This window comes from Rana temporaria, chromosome 5 (assembly GCF_905171775.1).
Source record: "Rana temporaria chromosome 5, aRanTem1.1, whole genome shotgun sequence".
Classification (NCBI taxonomy): Eukaryota; Metazoa; Chordata; class Amphibia; order Anura; family Ranidae; genus Rana; species Rana temporaria.
Window position 1 is genome coordinate 129382260 of NC_053493.1, and position 22298 is coordinate 129404557.

Here is a 22298-nt window from a genome sequence, read left to right on the forward strand (position 1 = left end):
CTGTTGGAGCAATCATTAGAAAATGGAAGAAGCTAAACATGACTGTCAATCTCCCTCGGACTGGGGCTACATGCAAAATCTCACCTCGTGGGGTCTCAATGATCCTAAGAAAGGTGAGAAATCAGCCCAGGACTACACGGGAGGAACTGGTCAATGACCTGAAAAGAGCTGGGACCACCGTTTCCAAGGTTACTGTTGGTAATACACTAAGACGTCATGGTTTGAAATCATGCATGGCACGGAGGGTTCCCCTGCTTAAACCAGCACATGTCAAGGCCCGTCTTAAGTTTGCCAATGACCATTTGGATGATCCAGAGGAGTCATGGGAGAAAGTCATGTGGTCAGATGAGACCAAAATAGAACTTTTTGGTCATAATTCCACTAACCGTGTTTGGAGGAAGAAGAATGATGAGTACCATCCCAAGAACACCATCCCTACTGTGAAGCATGGGGGTGGTAGCATCATGCTTTGGGGGTGTTTTTCTGCACATGGGACAGGGCGACTGCACTGTATTAAGGAGAGGATGACCGGGGCCATGTATTGCGAGATTTTGGGCAACAACCTCCTTCCCTCAGTTAGAGCTTTGAAGATGGGTCGAGGCTGGGTCTTCCAACATGACAATGACCCGAAGCACACAGCCAGGATAACCAAGGAGTGGCTCTGTAAGAAGCATATCAAGGTTCTGGCGTGGCCTAGCCTGTCTCCAGACCTAAACCCAATAGAGAATCTTTGGAGGGAGCTCAAACTCCGTGTTTCTCAGCGACAGCCCAGAAACCTGACTGATCTAGAGAAGATCTGTGTGGAGGAGTGGGCCAAAATCCCTCCTCCAGTGTGTGCAAACCTGGTGAAAAACGACAAGAAACGTTTGACCTCTGTAATTGCAAACAAAGGCTACTGTACCAAATATTAACATTGATTTTCTCAGGTGTTCAAATACTTATTTGCAGCTGTATCATACAAATAAATAGTTAAAAAAATCATACATTGTGATTTTTTTTTTTTTATTATGTCTCTCACAGTGGACATGCACCTACGATAACAATTTCAGACCCCTCCATGATTTCCAAGTGGGAGAACTTGCAAAATAGCAGGGTGTTCAAATACTTATTTTCCTCACTGTACACTGTGATTTTAGTAATAAACTTACCTTTAATAACAGTATTATATTATATTCCATCCCAGAGCAGGAGGTCGCGGGCCACATCGGAGGGCTCCGCGGGCCACTGGTTGGGCACCCCTGTACTACACCCTTAATAAGGGAACACCTCATAATTTCTGATTTTATTTTGTATATTTCATCCATAGCTGAAAGGAAACTAAACACAAAAATCTGATTGGACATCTAGACCACAACTTGTCTTCAAGAGAAGCGTACAAACTGGCCTACAGAATAGCGCATAAGATCAAATTATTTTTATGTTGTTGTGTCACTTTAGTAATTAACCACTTAAGGACCGCCTCCTGCAGATATACAGAATGGCACAGCTGGGCACAAGCACATACCTGTACGTCCTCTTTAAGTGCCCAGCCGTGGGTCGCAGGCGCACGCTCGCCCGCGACCCGGTCCGAAGCTTCATGACCGCGGCCACGGGACCCGCGGACCCATTTGCCGCTGGAGTCCCGCGATCGGTCCCCGGAGCTGAAGAACGGGGAGAGCTGTGTGTAAACACAGCTTCCCTGTTCTTCACTGTGGCGCTGTCATTGATCTGTGTTACCTAATATAGGGAAACACGATCAATGACATCACACGTCCAGCCCCGCCCCCTACAGTTAGAAACACAGATGAGGTCACACTTAACCCCTTCATGGTTGACTCCCAAACTGCAATTGTCATTTTCACAGTAAACAATGTATTTTTAATGCATTTTTTGCTGTGAAAATGACAATGGTCCCAAAAATGTGTCAAAATTGGCCGATGTGTCCGTCATAATGTCGCAGTCATGAAAAAAATCCATTAGTAGTAAAAAAAAAAAAAAATGAATAAAAATGAAATAAAACTATCCCCTATAAATCTTGCACAAACCAATCGATAAACGCTTTTTGCGTTTTTTTTTACCAAAAATAGGTAGAAGAATACGTATCGGCCTAAACTGAGGGAAAACAAAATTATATCTTTTTGGGGGATATTTATTATAGCAAAAAGTTAAAAATATAGATTTTTTTTCAAAATTGGCGCTCTAATTTTGTTTATAGCGCAAACAATAAAAAACGCAGACGTTATCAAATACCACCAAAAGAAAGCTCTATTTGTAGGGAAAAAAAGACCCAATTTTGTTTGGGAGCCACGTCGCACTACTGTGCGATTGTCAGTTAAATCGACGCAGTGCCGAATCGCAAAAACTGGCCAGGTCCTTTACCTGCCTAAAGGTCCGGGTCTTAAGTGGTTAAACAGTTGGGAGGAAGGAAGCTGACAAATGTGTTTCAAAAATCTTACATTATGTCACAGACATAAGACATATTATAATATATGTAACTGCTTGACATGCTTGTCAGAATAAGACAATGTAATTAGATTTCTAGCTCAGTATATATTGCTTTTTGTATTTTAGGACTGATCATAGCTAATTATATTGTACATTTCAAATAAAGGGTAAATCAGTGTGTTCTGATTAAGAGAACTGACTTCATTATCCTATAAGTATTAATAATATCAAGTCTACCTGGACATAGTCAATGAACATAACAAAGTCGAGATGTGCTGATAATGTCTTCCATCGTTTTCTGATGGGTCTCGCGTAATTTCACCAGAGGCTTATGTATGCGCGCAGTATAGTTGAATCTTATAGACACAGCCTGAGACCTGCATTCAACTCTCACAGTGACACGTTCCCTTTCCACCTCTATGGAGAAAGCATTTTGTCATGTACAGTACGTGCAGCAGGGGTCCGAGTTGTAGTGCATCTGAGCCATTGCAGTAAATCCCCAGTTTACAGACAAAGCTGCTGAGATGTAGACACAAGAACACACAAGACTTTTTACCAAAGAGACGTCATTTTGCCATTTTACAAAGCAGTAAGATCTCATCTTAAATATGCAGTTCATACAAAGTATGTTGTGGAACGGGAATGAGCGCAGTGAACGATGACTAAATTAATAAGGGTCAAGGAGGACCACAACAATGAGGAAAGATTAGCTAAACTGAAATGATTTACCCTTTAGAAGAGGGGATGAAAGACCATTATTATCACTTTGCATAAATACACATGTTTTGTGTCTGGAGGTAAATAGGTTTAACCTCTGCATGCAGCAACACAGCAGGCAGCACGGATAGAGCCTTTTTCTTTGAAACATGGCCTTAGTCATGGAGGTGTGAGAGTTAAAGAAGAACTCAATTTTTCCAAACACTTTACATAGTTTGTTTGAGCCCAAACAAACTACCGTATATACTCGAGTATAAGCCAAGTTTTTCAGCACATTTTTTTGTGCTGAAAATGCCCCATTGCCCCCTACCCCCAGCTTATACTCGAGTCACCTTTTTGTGCCTGATCTCCCAGGCTTTGGGTACCCGGTACCGGCCGGCCTTAGGTCCCCTGGCACACATATAGCCACAGTTATCCTCTACAAGTGTGCAACGTTTGTTGTCCGGGGGACCTACAGCCGGGGAGCACCGATTTTTCAAAGCCAGGCACCCCTTCCATAGACTCCCATGTTAAACGGTCATTTCTCTGGTAACTTTGGGGACCCGGTACCGGCCGGCCGTAGGTCCCCTGGACCCGAAACGTAAGTCTACTCATGGATACAGTGAGGCATGGGCACAGTGAGGCATGGGCACAGTGAGGCATGGGCACAGTGAGGTATGGGCACAGTGAGGCATGGACACAGTGAGGGATGGGCACAGTGAAGCATGGGCACAGTGAAGTATGGTCACAGTGAGGCATGGGCACAGTGAGGCATGGTCACAGTGATGCATGGGCAAAATGAGGCACAGTGAGGCATGCAGGTGGACACCCTAGGCTTATACTCGAGTCAATACGTTTTCCCATTTTTTTGTGGTAAAATTAGGTGTCTCTGCTTATATTCGGGTCGGCTTATACTCGAGTATATACGGTATGTCCTTCACTAATCTGTGAGGGACAAAGAGCAAGCAATGTATTCTTTCAATAAATACAAATCTTCCTCTGATTGGCTTGGTTGTGACATCATCAGCCTGCCTCTCTGACTCAGACAATTAAAGGAAACTTTGTATTCGTTGTAATAATACATTGCTTGCTCTGAGTGTCTGAGCGCCACTGCGGTAAACTCTTCTGTGTTCCGGGTATAAGACAGGAAGTCTCGGATTTGCACCTGGAACAAAGTGCGGTATGCTGTATGTAGCACCAGCTACCTACAGTTTATACCTCACATCCAGCAGCCTCACTGGTTAGTGAGGGACATAGTTTGTTTGGTCCAGCTTGAACGTGAAGTGTGTGGCATTCTTCTTTAAGGGATTAGGAAATGAGTGGGGGGTGGCACAGGTTAGGTATTTGGTTATTGGCGGTAAGGAAAAAGTGAGGGATTCGGGGGACACGTGACCCCCTCAGTAGACATATTTTTAGCAAGAGAACATGTTCCCACCCTCTCTTCCTTGTTACAAGAATTTGGTGTTCATCATTCAGGCTCCATGCAAACTGGCTTAAAAAATCGCAGAGTTTAGTGTTTTGTCTGTAGAAACAACTAATGTTTCTAGTGTCCATGCACATTAGGTAGTCTAGAGGCATTTTTTTAAGCTCAGCGTCTAGAGGCAGAAAAAAACACTTTTTATTTTGCATATTTGAAAGCATTTTTCTTGGCTCTTAAATGCTAGTACAAAAAAAAAAAATTGCGTTTTTTTTTCTGCCAAGAGCACTGCTGTTTTTTTAAGCTAGTGTGCATGGAACCTCAGAGTTTATAAGAAAATATATATTGTATATAAATTTAAAAAAAAAAATGCTAAACACACACAATATATAGTTTTTATTGTGGCTTATTAAAGGGATTTTTTTTGTTTTCCCTAAATAGTGGTACTCATGTATTAGCTTTTCAGATATGAGTTATGTCCTTGGTTAGCTTTGAATATGTTTAGTCTGGCATGCTTTCCTTATCACAGCTGGCATCTATCCCTTTTGCAAGCTCAGGTGGCAGATGGCTGATGGAGTTAGTATAAAGTCTTTCGCTCAAGTTGGTAAAAGTTTACGCCAGGGGCGTCGGGAGGCCCGGGCTTGGGTGGCTGGAGTCCCGAATGGGTCCCCGTGAAGCCCCGAGTCTCAGGCATGCAGGTTTGCCATTGTGAGCCCCGAGCGCTGCAGGCTCCAGAAGGCGGGAATTACAAATACACATGACTCGCCACTCGGGTGGGCGGCTCTCCTCTCCTCAGGCTCCTCGGCTCCTTGGCTCCCAGGCTCTCCCAGGCTCTCCCAAGTTCCAGTCCTCAGCTCTTCTACCCTCCCGGTTCCTCCTCTGGCGCCGGAATGACTGACTGCTGTGACACCGCTGAGGTAGGTCAGAGACAGTGTAATGTGTATGTATATAGGTCAGTGTACGTCTATCACTACGGTCAGTGTAGGTAGGTCAGGTCACTACCGTCAGTGTAGGTATGCCATGTAGGTCAGTGTACATAGGTTAGGTCACTACCGTCAGTGTACATAGGTCAGCTCACTACCGTCAGTGTACATAGGTCAGGTCACTACCATCAGTGTACATAGGTCAGGTCACTACTGTCAGTGTACATAGGTCAGGTCACTACCGTCAGTGTACATAGGTCAGGTCACTACCGTCAGTGTACATAGGTCAGGTCACTACCGTCAGTGTACATAGGTCAGGTCACTACTGTCAGTGTAGGTATGTCAAGTAGGTCAGTGTACATAGGTCAGGTCACTACTGTCAGTGTAGGTATGTCAGGTAGGTCAGTGTACATAGGTCAGGTCACTACTGTCAGTGTAGGTATGTCACTACTGTCAGCGTACATAGGTCAGGTCACTACTGTCAGTGTACATAGGTCAGGTCACTACTATCAGTGTACATAGGTCAGGTCACTACCATCAGTGTACATAGGTCAGGTCACTACTGTCAGTGTAGGTAGGTCAGGTCACTACTGTCAGTGTAGGTATGTCAGGTAGGTCAGTGTACATAGGTCAGGTCACTACTGTCAGTGTACATAGGTCAGGTCACTACTGTCAGTGTAGGTAGGTCAGTGTATATAGGTCACTACTACCGTCAGTGTAGGTAGGTCAGTGTATGTAGGTCACTACCGTCAATGTAGGTAGGTCAGTGTATCTAGGTCACGGGCCAGCCCAAAAAAGCCTGTGCACGTCACATATCCTCCCCCCCCCCCATCCTGCTTTCTGGCCTTGGACTTCAGGCTGAAGCCCCTGGTCTTTTTGCCACCTAGCAACGCCCCTGGTTTACCCTAGTCCATTTATTTGTTTTCAAGGTTAGATATTGGATCATTGATATAATTGGTGGTAGAAGGCCCAGGCAAGCACCTAGCATAACCTTGGTGGCTGGGGACTGAACTCCTGAATACAAGTTGGCAGTGAAGGAGAGTTTGGAATATGTCACTCAGCTAATCAGAATGGATTCTGTATTTGGCCATGTCCTCTTTGATTACTTTACTTTAATATTTACTTGTTTATATTATATCAACCTGTGGCCGATGCCTATTAAAAGTATTGACACAGTTGAAAAATACCATTGGTGATTTATGGCAATATATACCTAAGGGGGAGAAGTGAACACTGGACCAGTCAAGGGTTGTGTTTATCACATGGAGATGCACAGGTGTTCTAAGCATCCCTATGCAAGCAGCTTCATTGATGTCTGCGTGTGTGCGGGTATGTCAGTGTTGCCAACCGTCAGTATTTTTGCTGGCAGCCAGTAAAAAACAGGCAATTTTCTCCTGCCAGTAAATGCCCGTAAAAGTAAAAGGTTGCCAGTAAAAAATATGGCTGTGACACTCGGCAATTGGTCCGGAGCCAGCTGGGACCATCCGAGTGCTTGCTACAGTGTGATCGGCAGCTCTGGCAGAGGCGGCGCCTGAACATGTCGTGTGATGTCATGGTGCAATGGAGCCAAGCAGAGCAGCCAGAATCTCATGTGCGGTATGGGAGCAAGTCATGCTGGGACCGGTACCATCAGTGCCGTTTAGACTGGAGTGGACTGGAGGGACCACTTGGCTTCGAGAGAGACTGTCACTGTGACTCAGGAGGGGATGTGTTGTGTCAGCGAGGTCTCATCATCATCTGTATTGCTGCACACTGCTTTCAGTGTGACTGTGAGAGTAAATTTTATGTGTGTGTGTGCCGCCCATTCTAATTTCTTGCCCTCCTGAGGCCGGTTCCTGAGCCACTTGCTTACTATATCAAGAATAAAATTAGATATGTTTTTTTGCCTTATTATCTTTCTTCATATTGCTAATTGCAAATTGTATTTGTTTGTAGCCTAAATACTCTAATTTGCACATAAAACTAATTTTACAACTTTTGGAAATGCCAGTAAAAACTTGGCTGTGCCAGTAAGTTTTGGGTGTTGCGTCAGTAAATTTCAATCTAGTAGGTTGGCAACACTGGGGTATGTGTGGATTCCTGAATTCACACTATTGGCGTTAGTGATCCCACACCCACACAGATGTCATATTGAGGCACAACAGCTGTGTCCCAATTGATATCAATGTGCTTGCCTACACAGCAATGCACCTGTGCATCCCCTTGCAGGTGAAACATGGCCCTGCATGCATGTATGGTATTCTACGCCCTGTGTAAATGAGGCCTAAGAGCTGTGAAAATGTGAAATAGTCTTCTACAGGAGCTGGTTCTATCCTATTTAATAGGTTTTAAAAAAATATCTATCCTTTGTAGATCAAGAAGGAACTGTTTCTCTGTAAGTTCATATTGAATTATGCTTTAAAAAAGGTTTTGGAATTAAATACTGCTTTTTGAGAAAGCAAATTATATTGATTCATTTCTGCCTTTTTGCTTAAAGTGTCACTAAACCCACATCATAAAAAAACTATCAATAAATGGTGTATATTCATTTCTGCCTTTTTGCTTAAAGTGGCACTAAACCCACATCATAAAAAACTATCAATAAATGGTGTAGTACATGCTGTTCATACTCACTCAGCCTCAATGAGATTTGTTTTCTGCACAAATCCTGGTTGATTCTGCTGCCCTTTATCTCCCCCTTCTGTTCATGTTCCCAATTCAGCTAGGCATTTTGCAGCTATATTGGCAACCCATCATATGCTCAGTTTTCAGTAAGTTTCTATGCCAAGCTTTTCCTCCCTATCACGTCTGAGCAGCCCATGTGACTATAGAGTCACACATGTGGGCGTATACACAGTGGTAAATGACAGCCCACTCTCCTCCTCCATGCCCACTAAGCAGCTAAACACAATGGGGGCAGCATATTCTAAGATACCAGCTGGAGGGGCGTGACAGCCTCTGACTGGCAAAAATCCACCCACATCATGTTATTGCCAAAAAATAATAAAGATTTAATTTTATATATATATTTCTTATTTTTACTCTGTATTCTAAAGGCTATTTTTTTGAATGACCAGCAGCAGAGGACTAGAAGCTCCTCCTGCTTATGTTTCCCTGCAGAAAGGCTGAGAAATAGCTGGGTCATGTGACAGCTGTATATCTATTAGTAAAAAAAGGTACTTTTTTTTTTAATTAAAATAATTACAGTACTGTAATCTATAAGATTACAGTATACTGTATGTATTGTGTGTATTTACTTTTTTGAATTTGGCGCCGGTCTCCGCCCCTCTGCGTCGTAACGTCGCAGGGAACGGAGCTCGGTGGCACACGGGCACTGTGAATCGAGCGAGGAGACACAGCTCGATCACACAGCGGGGAGGCATCGCAGGATCCAGGGACAAGGTAAGTAAACTCTGCCTGTGGACACTGCGAGGCGATCCCGAGTCTGGCTCGGGGTTACCGCTTCTTTTCTGAAATTCCACCCCGAGCCAGACTCGGGAATACCACTGAGGGGGTTAACCTCTGCATGCAGAAACACAGCAGGCAGCACAGATAGAAACATAACCTTAGTCCAGGGCTGTATCCAGGCCTAGGCCAACAAGCATGGGCACAGTGAGGCATGGGCACAGTGAGGCATGGGCACAGTGAGGCATGGGCACAGTGTGGTGGACACCCTAGGCTTATACTCGAGTCAATACGTTTTCCCATTTTTTTTTGTGGTAAAATTAGGTGCCTCTGCTTATATTCGGGTCGGCACACACAAAAAAAATAACTGCCTTTGTAGATCAAGAAGGAACTGTTTCTCTGTAAGTTCATATTGAATTATGCTTTAAAAAAGGTTTTGGAATGAAATACTGCTTTTTGAGAAAGCAAATGATATTGATTCATTTCTGCCTTTTTGCTTAAAGTGTCACTAAACCCACATCATAAAAAACTATCAATAAATGGTGTAGTACATGCTGTTCATACATTGTTTTCTGTATTCTGCACAAATCCTGGTTGATTCTGCTGCCCTTTATCTCCCCCTTCTGTTCATGTTCCCAATGCAGCTAGGTATTTTGCAGCTGTATTGGCAACTCGTCAAAAATCCACCCACATCATGTTATTGCCAAAAAATAATAACGATTTAATTTCATAAATATATATATATATATATATATATATATATATATATATATATATATATATATATATATATATATATATCTGTATGACAATTTAAACAGTTTATTTGTATTCATTATTTATTTTTACTCTGTATTCTAAAGGCTATTTTTTTGTTTTGAATGACCAGCAGCAGAGGACTAGAAGCTCCTCCTGCTTATGTTTCCCTGCAGAAAGACTGAAAAATAGCTCGGTATTGTGACAGCTGTATATCTATTAGTAAAAAAAGGTACTTAGATTTTTTTATTATTATTATTAAAATAATTACAGTGCCATCATTCACATACAGAAATAGAAGGGACAATGTAGTTAAACAGTGTGTGTTTAGTATCACGTTAAACTCAATAGATGTGTGCCTTTTCATACCCATGGCTCCCAACTGTCCCTGATTTCAAGTATCTGTCCCTGATTGGGAATAAAGTCTCTCTGTCCCTCTTTCCGACTCATTTGTCCCTCATTTTGGTCTGATCTATATATCCGATTTCTAAATTCCTTCATTTGTAAATTTCAAAAACCAGTATAAAGTAATAGTAGCGGTATTCGGCCGCTAGCGGTGCAGTATTAACCGCTAGCAGCCGAAAAAGGATTAATACTGCCCGCAATCTGCAGAGGTGCATTGAGCGGTATACACACCGCTCCTCTCAACACTCCTAAGATGCTGCTTGCAGGAGATTTTTTTTTCTCCCACCAGCGCATCGCCTCAGTGTGAAAGTCCTAAGGCTTTCACATTGAGAATGCTGGAGCAGGAGTATTTCAGGCGTTATTTATGTGCTATTTTTAGCGCTAAAACACCTGAAATACTCTTCAGTGTAAAAGGGGCCTAAGGCCTCGTACACACGACCGTTTTCCTTGATATAATCCACCAAGAAACTTGTTGGGAGAGCTTTTTTGCCGAGGAAAACGGTCGTGTGTACGTTTTTCATCAAGGAAACAAGTTCTCTTTTTCCTCGACGGGAGTCTCAATTTCCTCGTCGTTTTCTTCGTCGGGGTGTGTATGCTAAGAAATGCAAGCGTGTGTATGCTAAGAAACCAGCGCATGCTCAGAATAAAGTATGAGACGGGAGCGCACCTTCGGTTAAAGTAGCGTTTGTAATGGAGATAACACATTTTTCACGCTGTAACAGACTGAAAAGTGCAAATCGTCTCTCACCAAACTTTTACTTAACACGCAGTAACATGAGATTAGCAAAAGCAGCCCCAAGGGTTGTGCCAGTGGAATCGAACTTCCCCTGCCGTTGTATGTGTTGTATGTCACTGCGTTTGAGAACAAGGAGATTTTGTCTTGACCGTGTGTACGCAAAGCAAGCTTGTCGGGTTCCTCGACAAGCCTAACAAGGAACTCGTCGTGGAAAACGATGTGTCTTTTCCGACGAGTTCCTCGGTCGTGTGTACGAGGCCTTAAAGTAAATGTCTGTCTAAAATACCAAGCCATTGACTCTGATTTAAAGCACCTGTGCAAGATAAAGGAAAACCTACAAACATGGCCTGTTGGGGGTACTTGAGGACAGGGTTGAGAACCACTGGCCGATACTACACATGCTATGTAGAGTTATAACATAAGAGATCAAACTTATATTCTGCCTTGCTTCTAAAATACTAGTTCCCTGGCTATTTCCAGCCCCAATACTTTTTAAATCAAAGGCCTTGAACTGGCATGCAGAATACAATGATGTCAGAACTCCTGTGCTGCGTGCTTGTTTCTGATCAGGGTCACAAAAACATCTAAACTTTTGGGGCACTTGGAGAAAAACTAGGCGTGGTGTGCTGCAGTGCCATACATTTTTACATATATAGGTAGCACAACACCTTTACATTGTAGCACACCAAAACACATACATGTAAACTCTTTGTTCTGGTTTGCAACATTAACAAATAGTGCATGTCTGTTTTCCTTGTTCCTTCGCAGCCTGTTTAAAGTGAACCCAGTGTACTTCAATGCACAGTAACATAAGAAGGCCAGTATGGTGGCCTGAGTTTATGGGAGGAGCCCGGAGGGTATTTAAGCAGCCCACTCACACATGCTCTTTGTCGGTTCAGTGTGCGGTACTACACGTCACTGGGACGACTCTTCCCAGCTCACCTCATGTCCGTGAGTCTGTGCATTCAATCACATTCGACACCCTCCCGCCCTTTCCTTTTTCAGGGCACTTCTCAGCATATCCTTCTTCAATTAACTACCCATTACTTACCTTGGGTATGCCCCCTTTTCTTGGCATACTGACCAGACCACTAAGGCACACTTCAGGTCTATTTATGTTGTAAGTCTTGTCGCGTGTTTATGTGATCCACATCTCTCTCGGTCAGAGGGTAACGACCATAAATGTTGTGTTAACATGAAATCTATTAATGCAATGTATAGTGTAAACTGGGTTATGCACATACTCCATGTAGGCAGAAAGTATACCTAGGATGCTAAATGTGGAAGGCAGCTAGCCGCACCACCACCATAGTATGTCTAAAGGCGATACAAAGTGACATTTTATGCTGTTTATTAATGAATTGTATTATTAGAACAGCCATGAGTCATGGCTTCAATGTTTTAATGATTGGTTTAGTATGTGCTGTATATATTCTGCCTTAGTGGCATATAATTACAAAAAAAAAGGATTACTTGAAGAATGTATAGCTGCAAGCTATTACCATAACATCACTTCACTGCATATTTCGCTGATAGTCTCACATTTCTAATTAATAACTATGCATGATTAGTAGCTCTTCACATGTTTGTGAAAATCCCACAAGATATTTTCCTCTACATCATTAATGGTAGTTTAATTCATTCATGCACAGCTGCTAAGTAAATGCTCCATTCACATATTTACATCTTTCTATTACTCAGGGGCCTAGCTTCATTTGTTATTGGGATTTGACTTATTTATACTTGTTTTCTCTTTTAATCAGTGATGTTTCATTTAAATATATAAAAAAAGTGCCAGTACCGTGTACAGTAGACTAAAATTATTTGCTTATGAAGTGTAAAAGGCTGTGTCATAAAAAAAACTTTTATATTTCTGGTAAGAAGTAGTGAGATAAATCACCCAGTGATGCCCTTTGTATTTCAAGGACTCCAGTGATGCGACTTCAAAGATGTCAAAGTTTAAGATTTTTCCCTCACTCTTTCCTCTGTAATCTCTATATTGTAAATGTAAAGAGAAAAAAAAAACACAATGTTAAAAGCCATTGCAATGGCATCAGCAGGTTGGCAGGTCAGGATTGTGTTCCCCCTAAAATAAAACTAAGATAGGTAATTAAACTATCCACCATGTTAGAAATATTGTTTTTTCTGTAAAACATATCAGGCCCTATTCACAACTGAGCGTGTTGTAGCTTGAAGCATGAAGTTGCAAAACACTAAAGCCGCGTACACACGATCAGTCCATCCGATGAGAACGGTCCAAAGTACCATTGTCATCGATTAACCGATGAAGCTGATTGATGGTCTGATGTGCCTACACACCATCGGTTAATGAACCGATCGTGTCAGAACGCGGTGACGTAAAACACAACGACGTGCTGAAAAAAAACGAAGTTCAATGCTTCCAAGCATGCGCCGACTTGATTCTGAGCATGCGCAGGTTTTTAACCAATGCTTTTGCATACGAACGATCGGTTTTGACCTATCGGTTAGGCGTTCATCGGTTCAATTCTAAAGCAAGTTCTCATTTTTTTTGACCGAAGGTTAACTGAGCGATGGGGCCCACACACGATCGGTTTGGACCGATGAAAACGGTCCTTCAGTCCGTTTTCGTCGGTTTTGACCGATCGTGTGTACGCGGCCTAAGGGTGAAAAAAATCTATTATTTTCTATGGTGGTGATTCACATTTCCACTCCAAAACGCCTGCAGCTCAAAAAAGTTTTGGAGCAACTTTTGTAGCTGGATTCAGGCACATTGGTGCATTTTTAAAGCTGCTGAAAGCAGAAACAAATAGCGAAAAATAATGTAGCCGATGACAGTTTTCTGTATTGGCTAATACAAAAACACCAAAGCTCCAAAATGCTTGAAAAATGCTGTACGAAAACCTAAATATAAATGTGCACAAAATGCCCGAAATAATTAGCAAAAGCGCAGTGCTCAGGTGTAAATTCAGCCTCAAAGTGTATGTCTGTGCAAAATAAATAAATAAAAAATAAATAAATAAATATATATATATATATATATATATATATATATATATATATATATATATATATATATATATATATATATATATATATCTTTCTATATAGATAGATATACAGGCATACCCCACTTATAAGTACACAATGGGGTTTATTTACTAAAGCTAGAAAGTGCAAAATCAGGCTCACTTCTGCAGAGAAACCAATGAGCTTCCAGGTTTTATTACCAAAGCTTAATTGAACATTGCTTCGTTGGGGTTAGAAGCTCATTGGTGTCTATGCAGAAGTGAGCCTGATTTTGCACTTTCCAGCTTTAGTAAATAAACCCCATTGTGTACTTAAAAGTGGGATATGCCTGTATATCTATCTATCTATCTAGATATATAACAAAAAATTGGAAAAGCAATCTCAGTTTCTGTTCAAAAATGTTTTACTTCAATCATCATGCATATACAAATACAATGACTGCACAGTTTCGGACAGGACCTCTGTCCTTCATTAAGTCTTTTTAGAGTGAAGAGAGGTGATCTTTTAAACTATGGGGCGGTGTATGGTGCACAGTGCAAATAAGAGATACATTGACATGATGTTATACAGATATACGAAGAGCAGGGTTGACCTTTATACTGTTTGTTTAATAGCAGAATGTTTATAATGCTGTTTGCCTATTAGGTTCAATGTGATAGAAAGAATTAGTGATATAGTAGCCTTGCTTTATGTGTAAGAATCTGGGGTTTCAGCTTTTTTTTTTGTTTGTTTGTTTAGTTTTAGATATGTGACAGGTGTAATGAGGTTAATTAAGAGATTGGTGAAGGGATATACATGTGTGTACTTTGAGGTGCTTTAGGCGTATTTGCCAATAAATGTTGCTAGCAGGTTGAACAGTATACATGCAACGTTTTTCATTTTAATGGGGGACTTTAATATCTGGTTAAATGTAGAACACGATAAATTGGGACAAGAAGTATTGGCAGACATGGAATCCCTGGGTCTTCTGGGCCAACTCATGATAATGGACTGGATGCCATATTCTGTTCTAATAATCTGAAATGTAGTACTCTGTCAAAACAGGTGATTTGGTCCGACCACTTTTTCTTGTCAGCCAACCTTAACTATGAAATACCAAAAGGTAATCCCCCTGGCCCACCAATGGCTGTAACTGAACCTTATAGGAAGTTACATGACATCAAAACCCTGGCATTTACAGAAGCTTTTCATTCATGTTTAAATATCGATCCCGAGGATGTAGATCTGGGCTCCTTTGAAAAGAGTATTTTTGCCCTCAAAGCCAAATTAGACGCGTGGGAACTTAAATTAAATACAATTTTGGACATTGTTGCTCCTTTAACAATGTCTAAAAATCGCCACAGGGCTGGCAAAAACCAACCCTGGTACTGTCCCTCCTTGTCTACCATTAAAAGGAAATGCCGGGCACTAGAACGCCATTGGTATAAGACCAAAAACCGGGCTGACAAGAGGCAGTATAGAATTCAATGCCGAGCATATACACAGGTCTTAAAACGGCAAAAAAGGTCCCATTATGGCGATCTTATTGATAATGCCGACAACAGTGCTTCAGCACTTTTTAAAGTAGTTAAAACCTTATTCTCCCCTACGCAGAGCCAGGTGAAGATACCTCATTCGCAAGCTCTTTGCGACAATCTTAGGCATAGGACAACTAACTCCCTTGGAATATCCCCAACCCTCGACCGACCCCCTGTCACTCTCAGGGACTGACTCACAGAAATCAATCACTCCTGGGCCATGCCCCCCCAAACCAAATTCTTCAGCGCCTCATTCCCTGTCGTCCTTTAGTAAGGTCAGCTGGGAACATCTTCTGAAATCTATGGCAAAAATTAAGGCCTCCTACTTCCATGGTGACATCTGTCCAGCCTGGCTCTTGAAGAAGAATGCAGAGCTGGTTGTGAACGACCTCCTGATACTTGCCAATCTTTCCCTAACTCATGGCGTGTTTCCGGCCCGCTGGAAACATGCTATTATTACACCAATTTTAAAAAAGCCCAACTTGAACCCTGGCTGTCTTTCTAACTACAGACCCATTCCTGCTATAGGTTTCCTGGCCAAACTGGTGGAATACGACATTTTTCTCCAACTTCAATCGTACTCAGAGACAAAAGGTCTGTTTCACGACCCGCAGTGCGGTTTCTGTCCGGGCCGTGGGATTGAGCTCATGGTCCTTTCTAACAGAGAGAAGCTGCTCGGGGTCAGGGATGCGGGGGGAGCAGCTGCCTTGGTGCTCCTTGACCTCTCCGCGGCCTTTGACACTGTAAACCACGCTATGTTGATTGCCAGGCTTCGGGACGAGTTTCACATTACCGGCTCTGCTTCACACTGGCTTTCAGACTTCCTCACCCACAGGACCTTTCAGGTTAAAACCGGTCCTTTCCTATCTGCCATCAGCACCCTGAGTTGTGGGGTGCCTCAGGGCTCGGCCCTGTCGCCATGGCTATTTAATGTGTATCTTCGGCCGTTTGCGAGTCTGCTGGACACCCATGCAGTGTTTAATCGGCTGTATGCAGACGATGTCCAGTTGTTCGTCGACAGCCTATCCGACCCTGCTCCTGGTCTGCAGCTTGCTTCCTGCCTATTATACATCATACAGTGGATGGATCACAATTCCCTTAGTCTAAATGCTAAAAAGACAGAAATTCTCATCTCTGGACGTATTGATCCAGCTGTCTTTCTGGGGAACTGGCCCACGAGCCTTGGGCCGTGTCCTGTTCTGGTGAATCAAGTCCGTGTCCTGGGGACAATTTTTGACTGTAATCTGAATTGGATACCCCAAATCAATCAATGTATCCGCAAAGCACTGTATTACATCAGGTGTCTGAGAAAGGTCAAAATCTGTTTTCTCAGAACCCCTGGAAAGTCTTGGTTCAATATCTCGTCAACTCCCGGATTGACTTTAACAACATTGTGTATTTGGGTATGAATCTAAAGTGGCTGAGGAAAATCCAGCTCGTCCAGAACCAGGCCGCTAGACTAATCTCCGGCCTAAATAGGCGGGAGCATATTACCCCTACCCTGCGATCACTGCACTGACTCACTGTGGTAGATCACGTTGAGTTTAACGCTCATTGTCTCGCCTATAGTGCTTATCATGGGACGGGCCCGCAATATCTGAATTCCTTTATAACGCGACATGTCCCTGCACGAGCACTCAGATCACTAACAGCTGGTCTTGTCACTTGCCCATCTGCCCGTTTGCTTACCTTTGGGGGCAGACGCTTTTCTGTGAGAGCTACGGCTCTATGGAATAGTCTCCCTGCTTCCATTCGGTCTCTCCCCTCTATTATGGCCTTTCGTAAAAGGCTAAAAACTTGTTTTTTTGAGAAAAAGCAGGCCAAGTCATGTTAGTTCTCCCTGTTGTTCCCTGCTGATCTGTTTCTTAGTTTTTCTTGCTCACCTTTTTTCTTTTCCTTCTATTTCTTTCCCTCCCTGACTTGATTTACCTATTTCCAGTTATGTTTTCTGCACTTAGACACCGCCCTGACGGGTCAGTATTTGGCGCATTATAAATCTATTAAATCAATCAATCAATCAACTCAATGAAGGATGGAGGTTCTGTCCGAAAGTGTGCAATGTTTGTATTTGTATATGCATGAAGATTGAAGTAAAACGTTTTTGAACAGAAACTGAGATTGCATCTCCAATTTTTTGCTACATGTCTGGTGGAGGAAGGAGTACCACATCAGAAGTAAATCTCTAAAACCTTGTTCCTGTATTATACTGCAGTTGGGATTGTTCACTTCTCCATAATGGAATCAAATCCAGTAAATACGTGTTGGCTCTCAAAAGAGGAGGCCATTTTGTTTTGTTGACTCTGAATATTTCATATGTACAGAAGGAATTACAGATAATATCAGAACAACTGAGTAAAGTGGAGGAGGATTTAAAATCTGCAGTTACCTCAGAGGAATTTGGTAAATTAAAGGAGACTTTGGATACCAATATTGCCAAATATTGAGCGGAATTAGAAATAAAGAACCAAAACAAATTTGATCGTAATAGTGAAGCCTTTCAAAGGAATCAGGTCTACATGTGACCACATTCGTACACGCGACAAGGTCGGATGGTCCTAGGTTCCATAAGGGGAATCTGGCTCCTCACTAGCGGTATCTACTGACATGGATTCCTCTCCCAAAGTTTTTTTTTTGGATCAGGCTCAGTGGGAGGGCAACACCAGAGAGGGATATACATACCTATCACATTGCAGTACACAAGGCAATCTAAACCAATATTGGAGAACTTAGTGCATAACATCTCTAAGGAGGTAAGTGTCCTGAATAAAGGACTTTCTTTTTGCCCTAAAAGTAACTTGAACAAATTCATTTTAGACCAGGATTTATACAGATTGTTTCATAATATCAGATGAAAAGTGCATTTTGAACACAAACCAGTCTTTGATGGGGTGGTCTCTGTGGAAACTTTTGACTGATCAAAAAATCCAAGTGTGTTTATGCCCACCACTTATGCACCAGTGGAAACATTTTCTAAAGAAGTTATGAGGGATGTACAGGATTTTGTTTCTCAATTGGATAATCATGATCATTAGACCTAATAATTAGTGTTGCTCACGAATATTCGCATTGCGAATATTCGACTCGAATATAGCATATTCGAGAAATCGCGCTATATTTCGAATTTCGCGGTGAATATTCGCAATTCCGTGGCTGAGGAAAATCCAGCTCGTCCAGAACCAGGCCGCTAGACTAATCTCCGGCCTAAATAGGCGGGAGCATATTACCCCTACCCTGCGATCACTGCACTGACTCACTGTGGTAGATCACGTTGAGTTTAACGCTCATTGTCTCGCCTATAGTGCTTATCATGGGACGGGCCCGCAATATCTGAATTCCTTTATAACGCGACATGTCCCTGCACGAGCACTCAGATCACTAACAGCTGGTCTTGTCACTTGCCCATCTGCCCGTTTGCTTACCTTTGGGGGCAGACGCTTTTCTGTGAGAGCTACGGCTCTATGGAATAGTCTCCCTGCTTCCATTCGGTCTCTCCCCTCTATTATGGCCTTTCGTAAAAGGCTAAAAACTTGTTTTTTTGAGAAAAAGCAGGCCAAGTCATGTTAGTTCTCCCTGTTGTTCCCTGCTGATCTGTTTCTTAGTTTTTCTTGCTCACCTTTTTTCTTTTCCTTCTATTTCTTTCCCTCCCTGACTTGATTTACCTATTTCCAGTTATGTTTTCTGCACTTAGACACCGCCCTGACGGGTCAGTATTTGGCGCATTATAAATCTATTAAATCAATCAATCAATCAACTCAATGAAGGATGGAGGTTCTGTCCGAAAGTGTGCAATGTTTGTATTTGTATATGCATGAAGATTGAAGTAAAACGTTTTTGAACAGAAACTGAGATTGCATCTCCAATTTTTTGCTACATGTCTGGTGGAGGAAGGAGTACCACATCAGAAGTAAATCTCTAAAACCTTGTTCCTGTATTATACTGCAGTTGGGATTGTTCACTTCTCCATAATGGAATCAAATCCAGTAAATACGTGTTGGCTCTCAAAAGAGGAGGCCATTTTGTTTTGTTGACTCTGAATATTTCATATGTACAGAAGGAATTACAGATAATATCAGAACAACTGAGTAAAGTGGAGGAGGATTTAAAATCTGCAGTTACCTCAGAGGAATTTGGTAAATTAAAGGAGACTTTGGATACCAATATTGCCAAATATTGAGCGGAATTAGAAATAAAGAACCAAAACAAATTTGATCGTAATAGTGAAGCCTTTCAAAGGAATCAGGTCTACATGTGACCACATTCGTACACGCGACAAGGTCGGATGGTCCTAGGTTCCATAAGGGGAATCTGGCTCCTCACTAGCGGTATCTACTGACATGGATTCCTCTCCCAAAGTTTTTTTTTTGGATCAGGCTCAGTGGGAGGGCAACACCAGAGAGGGATATACATACCTATCACATTGCAGTACACAAGGCAATCTAAACCAATATTGGAGAACTTAGTGCATAACATCTCTAAGGAGGTAAGTGTCCTGAATAAAGGACTTTCTTTTTGCCCTAAAAGTAACTTGAACAAATTCATTTTAGACCAGGATTTATACAGATTGTTTCATAATATCAGATGAAAAGTGCATTTTGAACACAAACCAGTCTTTGATGGGGTGGTCTCTGTGGAAACTTTTGACTGATCAAAAAATCCAAGTGTGTTTATGCCCACCACTTATGCACCAGTGGAAACATTTTCTAAAGAAGTTATGAGGGATGTACAGGATTTTGTTTCTCAATTGGATAATCATGATCATTAGACCTAATAATTAGTGTTGCTCACGAATATTCGCATTGCGAATATTCGACTCGAATATAGCATATTCGAGAAATCGCGCTATATTTCGAATTTCGCGGTGAATATTCGCAATTCCGAATATTCGCATTTTTTCAATTTGAATTTTAAAACAGATCACATCCTATCGACGTCTAAAAGCATTGCTGGTATGATTAGAGACCCTGGGCCGAGTAGCTAAGCTGAGGCGATCCTTTTATGTTGCCAAATTGAAAAAAAAAAAAATTGCGATTTTTCGCTATTGCGAATGCGAAAATGATTGCGAATTTTCGATAACTGTGGTAGGAGAACTCTGATTGTCTCTGATGCAAAAGGGGGGGGCTTTGTGTATGTGTATGTTATGAATATTTGTATGTTTGATATTATTATTTTTTGTAAGAAGGAAAAAATTGCACATACCTTAAAAAAGGGGAGAATACAGCAGCAACTCAAAAATGTTATACAACATAAATTAATACAAGACAGAAAATGGAGTCGCTCTACAAGAATAAAAAATATGTCTAGTGACAAGACATGTGGGCAAATTATAAAATAAGCAAGCGCAAATAACTTGTGAAATACACAGTGAAACAAATATATAAAGAAATATAGTCCCAATAATAGAAAAATAATCTTTCATAAAAATGTCTTTGATATGTGAAGTGAAAAAAAGTCCAAAGCATGCAGCATGAACGTGTTCAATCTTCAAGGTGTTTGATTGACAAACGGCTGTGACAGATGGATAGAGTAAAGAATCACCACCAATGCAAAACACTTTTTATTTTCTATTGTAAAATATCAAGAATATTCTGAGCCAATCAGAGTGCTCCTTCAGCATTTGCCGAATATTCGCAATTATTTTGTATTGTAAAATATCAAGAATATTCTGAGCCAATCAGAGTGCTCCTTCTGCATTTGCCGAATATTCGCAATTATTTTGTATTGTAAAATATCAAGAATATTCTGAGCCAATCAGAGTGCTCCTTCCGCATTTGCCGAATATTCGCAATTATTTTGTATTGTAAAATATCACGAATATTCTGAGCCAATCAGAGTGCACCTACAGCATTTGTCGAAATTGCGCAATAAATATTGCATTCGCATGTTGCGATATTTCGATAAAATATCACGAATATTCTGAGCCAATCAGAGCGCTCCTCCAGCATTTCTCGAAATTGCGCAATAAATATCGCATTCGCATGTTGCGATATTTCGATAAAATATCACGAATATTCTGAGCCAATCAGAGTGCTCCTACCGCAGTTATCAAAAAATCGCAATTATTTTCGCATTCGCAATAGCGAAAAATCGCAATCATTTAATTTCGATAAAATATCACGAATATCCGAATTTAGCGAATATATCTCGAATATTCGAATATATATTCGAGATATATCGCGAAATCGAATATGGCATATTCTGCTCAACACTACTAATAATCTCTTGTCTAAAGAAAAATTGGCTTTAAAAGAATTAAAACAAAGTGATGAAATAGTGTTGAAACCAGCAAACAAGGGGGGTTCGATTGTGATCATGGACAGAAAAATATATGAGAATGAAATTATTGGACAACTAGAGGATCAAGAAGTACATAAAAAAATTAAGTAGTGTTCCCACATGGGGCATACATAAACAATTAGAGGGAATCCTCAAAAAAGCACTAAAGGAGGGGACTATTACACATGATTTATATGATATGTTGTTACCTGCCCATCCTAGGATTCCGGTACTATATACTCTTCCCAAGGTCCACAAGGATAGAGAAAATCCCAGGTATTAAGATTTTGAGGTGAGATAGGGTTTGGAGTGATGATCAGAGATAGGTGACACTTGGTAGCACAAGTGCTTAAAGTGGTTGTAAAGTGTATACGTTTTTTTTATCTTGATGCATTCTATGCGTTAAGATAAAAAACCCTTCTCTGTGCAACAGCCCCCTTCAGCCCCCCTAACACTTACCTCTCTGTCCAGTGATGTCTACGAGTGTCTACGAGTGTCTCAGCTGCCTGAGATTCTCCTTCCTGATTGGCTGAGACACAGCAGCGGCGCCATTGGCTCCTGTTGCTGTCAATCAAAGTCAGCTAGCCAATCAGGGCAGAGAGGGGGCTGGGTCGGACACAGGGAGCTGTGACTCAGCTCGGGGGCCCCCATAGCAAGCTGCTTTCTGTGGGGGCACTGAACAGGAGGGAGGGGCTAGAATCACAGAAGAGGGACACAAGAAGAGGAGGATCCAGCTGCTCTGTGTAAATCCACTGCAA

The 22298-nt window shown here is 41.7% G+C and overlaps 1 protein-coding gene across 1 annotated transcript in view; it reads left to right on the top strand.

Annotated features, from left to right (window-relative positions):
- The first annotated feature begins 15569 nt into the window (after positions 1-15569).
- Positions 15570-22298, top strand: part of LOC120941120 (myosin VIIA and Rab interacting protein) — a 344153-nt gene continuing 337424 nt past the window's right edge. Inside the window, exons 1-3 of the mRNA XM_040354396.1 lie at positions 15570-16555; positions 19210-19397; positions 21763-21832. Of these exons, the coding sequence (XP_040210330.1) occupies positions 15570-16555; positions 19210-19397; positions 21763-21832 (1244 nt within the window). The remainder of the gene's footprint in view (positions 16556-19209; positions 19398-21762; positions 21833-22298) is intronic.